At 39.4% G+C, this 6,125-nt stretch overlaps 1 protein-coding gene across 1 annotated transcript in view; it reads right to left on the reverse strand.

The window, feature by feature from the left end:
• Window positions 1-5,336, reverse strand: part of LOC106691704 (juvenile hormone acid O-methyltransferase) — a gene marked incomplete at its 5' end in the record, with an annotated part of 28,313 nt that extends 22,977 nt beyond the window's left edge. Inside the window, 1 exon segment of the mRNA XM_014437558.1 lies at window positions 5,161-5,336. Coding sequence (XP_014293044.1) covers window positions 5,161-5,336 — 176 coding nt within the window.
• Window positions 5,337-6,125: the final 789 nt, after the last annotated feature.

Raw genomic sequence — 6,125 nt, forward strand, 5'->3', positions numbered from 1 at the left:
AAGGTATGACATGATATAAGTCTTCCAATATCATGCTATGGTATCATTTTATAATTATTATTACTTTAATTCGTTAAATTTTCGATATCGATATTTTAAAATATCGATATTTTAGGTTCGATATAATATCGATATCGATATTGCTATCCGATATCGATATCGATACCGATATCGATATTTTTCTTTCGATATCCCATCCCTACTTCAGATGTCTCGCTTCTTTCTCTTTCCAGTTCCTCGCCACCATCCACCTCTGTCACTTTTTTCCATCCTCCTGACCTCACACTGTACCCTTGACTTGCACGGTTTCGTGGCTCTTCAGCTTCTTCGGTCCCCGACGTTCCCGATGCTTCCGTGGACTCAATGATCGACTTAACAGCCGGTTGCTTCTCCGTATCTGTTGTGAGCTGATCTCCACTGGTTCGCCCCGGCCCACATCTCTTCTTCAGTACATGTACATGTATTGCAACTGTGTCCCTCATTTCTGCATTTCATCCGCGGGCAATGCACCACTAAATTCCTAATCTTTCTACCGACTATTGTTTTGGGGTTTTGCTTGGCTCCTTCTATTTTCTTGGTAGCTAGCTTCTACCCTCTCCGTGATATGTTTTTCTCCAAGGATTGGACATATTTCTTGGCCGTTGATATTCTATTCGGATCCACCCTGGCTCTTCTACTTCCATTCAAGCCTCCACATCTCCAGCGCTTTTTTCTATGAAATCTTGAGCAATTTCCACAAACGAGCACTCTCTCGGAAATCCTCCCTTCTTCCCCAGCTCTCTTGCAAACTGAATCTTTAGTACCATGGATTAGACTTTCATCCGACCCTGTACCTGGATTGTTTTCATCATCTCTTTTTTTTTTTTTTGTTCCCCCTTCCGGGCATTGCTGCAATACATGGTAGTTTTCATCATCTCGCTGAGTCTTGTAATCTGTTAAAGTGTCCCAGCAGTACCGCGGCATATTGCCTACTAGACTATTTTGTTTTTTTCGTCTCCCTGATGATTATAAATATGTCCTCTGGGGCCCATAATCCTCCTCCGAACGCCTTCTTTGATCTTTTTATCTTTTAATCTCTCTGATGTGCTTCCTGAGCGCGTGTGGGTATCGCCGTTCTTTAACATACGTCACACTTTCTTGCTTTAGCGGAACCTCATGTACTGTCCTTCCTGTTGCAACCAATACTTCTTCAATGAGAAAAAATGTTGTCAAATTTATTAACAATAGAGTACTTCCAATACTCCGCCTGTATTACCAGCCCTACTCGCACCTTTCAGTCTGCTATTGTTTGTTGGAGTCTGAACCTTCTTCGTCCAATTTGAATATTCCATTGCCCATTACTATACTTAATCCTAGCCCCTATTTTTTCTAAAAGATCACAACCAACGATCACCTGATAATCCCTGAGCATCCTACTCACTACATGAATTGTTAAAATGTCCCCTTTAGCTCTCCACTTACCCAGTCTAATTTTTATCCCCCCCTCTACACTGCATGGCAAACATTTACTTGGAGTGCCCGACACTCTTCGCTCAATTTCTCTAGTACTTCTCTACAAGCAATGCAGTTTGAACTGCCCATGTCCACCAGACAGCTTACTCCTCCGTTCACTCGGATTATAAAAGAACGCCCTGCTCTCCTTTCACGCTTCTCAATGTGCAGTCGCCCCTCTGCTTACATCCACCTCAGATATCACGTGGCTTTCCTCCTCTTGGTCACTTCGTCATCAGTTTCTGATACTCCTTAAACTTCCGTCGGCTCACTTGACGATCCGCTCACTCTTTTCCGCGCTTTTCCTCCGTACTTGTTGGGCATTGACATACATTGGCTCGCCTTCGTCCATATCCCTTCTTCGATACATGTTTGGGCACTGCCAAGCGATGTGTCATTTCGTTTCCACACTTAAAACACCGAGTTCGGGGATACTGGGTTCTTCAACATCCATTCTGGATTCCTGTTCCCGTGTGCTTGTGTCTATAAGTTCCTGAGCGTTCTCGCGGCAATCCCTCCTTCTTCCCTAGCTCTTTTTTCAAGTGAATCTTCAGTACATTGGGTAGGAATTGCATCCAATCCTGTACCTGAATTGTCTCCATCATTTCGCTGAGTTCATTGGTGATTCTGTTGTACTGTGCCAGGAGTTGCGCGGCATACTGCCCATCAGACTGTCTTGGTTTCTTCATCTCCCTAATCATTGTTCTTCTCCAAATGCCTTCCTCAACCTCATCTTACCGTGTTTGCTCATCCGCTTGATTTGATTGAGGATATTTCCCTTCACCCTACAGACGACTCCTGTCCTTAACGCCACAGCATCCTCACTGTCGAGCAAGTTTTTGGCTCTTTGCATTTATTCGACCAATTAGTCGATCTCCCCATTTCATGAAATGGCTTGAATCTCCTATCTTCCCGGTGAACCTTTCGAGCTTCAAACTACCTTTCTTAAGTTCTGAGTGGTTGCCGTACGGACTTTGATCCATTTTAGCGTTGGGCATGAGCTTGCGCTAAAGATACTTCCGGTAGTGGCAGCAGTTCGACCGGAGATGGGTTCCCTGCAGCTATAGGTTGGTTGTCTGCTGCTAGAGGCTGATTGGCTGAAGTCCTGACCCTCGATGTTTAGAACTACTGCTCTTGTCTTCCGTTGCCGGCCATAATTCATAGTGAAGCAAAATTTTTTTTTTTCTTGAGACTAAAAATTGTTTTGGTTTCCTAAGGTCCCCGGCCTTAGGCACCAGTTACGTGTTGGCGATAAAAAAACTAATAAAAAGGGAAAAGGTTGTCGGAAGAATACTCTCTGAGTGCGTAAACAAGACTAACTCTTATTGAGTTCAGAACCTGTATATATACACATCAATTAGCTGTTCGATCCCATCAGCTGAAACGGCCTGTCAGCTGTTATCGTCCTCAGGCCGTAACTTATATGGATGTATATATTTAAGTTACAGTCTGCTGTTACTTCTATATTAGTTGACTCAACGAGAATACTATGGAAGAGATGTATCCGATCCTCAGATTTGAAGACATTTAGCGGTGCGACGGTATTCAGCACATTGAACTTGATGGCCGAATATCATCAGATTAAAATACACCCTAAGCATCAACATAAGACAGCAATCACATTCGAGAAGGGCCTCTACGAATTGACAAGGATGCCGTTAGGGCTCAAAAATGCTCCCATAATCTTCCAGCATTGACGAATCTGTATGTCAGGTTTATATGGATGATCTACTTGTGTTCAGTAAAGACGAGGATGAATATTTGCAACATTTACACTACCTTTTTTCATAAGATCAGACAATTTGGGCTCAAACTGTCAGGAGACAAATAATTGGGGAAAAAATAGTTTTTTGGGCCACACAATTTCCAAAGTGGGTGTGAAACCCAATGCGAATAAAATCGAGCTAAACGGAAGATGGCCTTGGCTAAAGATGTGAATGGAGTTCGGAGATTGTAAAGAACTTTGAAATATTACAGAAGATTTTAGCCAGAAATGACATAGTACCTCGTCCCACTCAACAATCAACTGAAGAAAGGCCAAAAAAAAAAAACTCCAATGGTGGAAGACCATCAGGTATATCAGATATCGGGCGGTGTATAGAGAAGCTGCAGCGGGAGTCGGTGCTTGCGTTTCTAGACTTTACACTGGCCAATTCACTATCACAACCGACAAGAGTAAGTACGGGCTGGTAGCGGTGTAGTCTCAGGAGGGTGGAGAGAGAGATCGCCCTGTGTTTTACACCCAGCATACACCAGAAGAAGGCGGAAACCAGATACAGCGCACTTGAACGAGAGCTCTTTGGAATAGTGTGGGCTGATGACCACTTTAGATCCTATGTTTTTGGCAGAAGGTTTTGAGTACACACTGACTACAGGCCCCTGCAATGGGTGGGAAAGTTGAAGTATTTGGCCAGGATTACACGCTGGAAGAAGCTTCTATGATAACCATAATTTATTTCTTATTAAGGCGGCAATGGAGCACCAGATGCAGGAAAAAAGCTCTCTGCTTGTGATTTCAATTCTAAGGAGTTCCGGAGCACATCTCATAAGATTCAGGCAGAGCATTTGACAATGCCATGCTTCGAAAGATAATGAAGGACCTTGACGTAATATGGCATCTCAACACTCCAGGGCACCCCAAGAGTAGAGGAGGCATAGAGCGGCTTCATAGCACGTTGAGTGACCATGTTCGATTAAATCTGGTCGACGAGGGACTAGAACCCGACGTGGCTATGACTAAGGCGATTGCGGCATATGATCATTCCATACATACAGTTACGAGGTTTTAGCCATCTGAGGTCCCCTTTGAGCTTCACGGACACCAGCGGAACTATAAGAGCACGACAGCAGCGGAGAGAAATTACCCAATAACCATTGCTCGAAGAAAGTTATGGGAGAAAGCGCGGGTAAGAATCGAAAATGAAAAAACCAGGAGGGTGATGCTGGACAATTTAATTGGTTTCTAACAGAGGTAAGTAAAGACAGCAATTCGAACACCCATTCAGGATGATAATCATTAGGGAAAATAATATTGTCACAATAGAAAGTATCAGAGAACCTAAAAGAGAGGAGAACTATCTATATTGAAGAGTTAAAACATCCGGCAATGACAATATAGAGACTGGAGTGTTCTCAAATCGCCTCCACTAGAAGTGTAGTTATTTGTTTGTAATTTTTTGTTGTAGTTTTTTTGGAACTTTTGTCATTTTTTTAATTTTATTTTATGTTGTTAATTTTATTGTACCAGGTGTCTTTTTCTTTATTTGTTTTTTTACTTTTGGTGAACTTGTTAGTTCTTTTTGTACTATGTTATTGGTACAGAAATTTGTTTTATTGACAATAGGTTTTCATATATTTTTTAATATGTTATTATATTGTATGGTGTAAGTTTACGAGGATTGTTCGTAAACTGTTGGTTTACTGACAGCTGTTACTTCGAAGTCTGCTGACTGAGTAGATCAGCTGATCGAATGAGTATGTATATATATAGATGTAGAAAACCCAATACAGCCAGTCTGTTACGGAAGTTCAAGCGTGTCATATCTTATTCCTTTTTCTCTTTTTTTAGCATTTTGCTCGCGCCGAGACTTAAGCTATGTTATTGATTCACACAAACAATATTTTTATTGCATACCTGCAAATAATATGATATAATGAAATCCATAATACCTGTAATCCTTAACCCAATGTAAGCAAGAAAATGAAAATATTTTATCAAATGTTTCATAATCCCATTCCGTGGTGAGCTCCGGCTGTTGAATATCAAGAAGGTGGTAACGCACCCTATCTCTCATTTTGAACTTCTTACAAAAATCAATCATATCATCACACACATCAATACCTACCTAAACAGACATAAAAGTAGAACTGTGTTTAAATTATTGAATTTTTAATTAATATATTTTTATACTTAAAAAAATAAATAAAAATTTGTTAAATAAGTTTTTAATCCAACATCATACTTTATTTACAAAAAAAAAAAAAATGGTACGGCCTAGCAACCAAGGCTATGTATTTGGTAAGTTCGAATGTTGTGTGAAAATACTAACGATTGATAATGGAGAAGTCATTTACCCAATATACTATTAATATTAATATAAAAAAGGCGAAAAGGAAAAAAAAAAGTGTGCAACATAGCCAAGTGTTTGTAAAATAGCTTTTGACTCAACAAGGTAATAATAAAATTACTTTGTATTTTAGAGCAATAATTGTTTGACATTCTATATTGAGCCTTCGAAACCCAAACATTTAAAGAAGTAGATAAAAGAATTATTAGTTGGCCCAAATGCTACATAAAATATTGATCTCAATTAACAGCAATTTAAAAATCTTTTCTTTTCTGGCTTGGCCAAGTTCACTAGTTGTTAATGATGAAATTCCACATTGTAACGATTATTATTCAAAATTTTAATTTATTATTTAATTTTCCTTGATGTCTATCTTTATTATTTTAATAACAATAATGAAAGAATTTTTAAAATGTTGAGGTGAGAAAAACCTCCAATTAGAATATTTTACTATTCTATATTTTGTATTACTATTGTATCCTCTTTTTTGTCAATTTTATCAATTTCCATTGTTAAATTTTTCTATTATATATATATTTAAAAAATTTTAAACTGTATCTATATAAT

The sequence above is a fragment of the Halyomorpha halys genome, unplaced genomic scaffold (assembly GCF_000696795.3).
Source record: "Halyomorpha halys isolate HHAL.00 unplaced genomic scaffold, Hhal_1.1 Scaffold2786.1, whole genome shotgun sequence".
Lineage (NCBI taxonomy): Eukaryota > Metazoa > Arthropoda > Insecta > Hemiptera > Pentatomidae > Halyomorpha > Halyomorpha halys.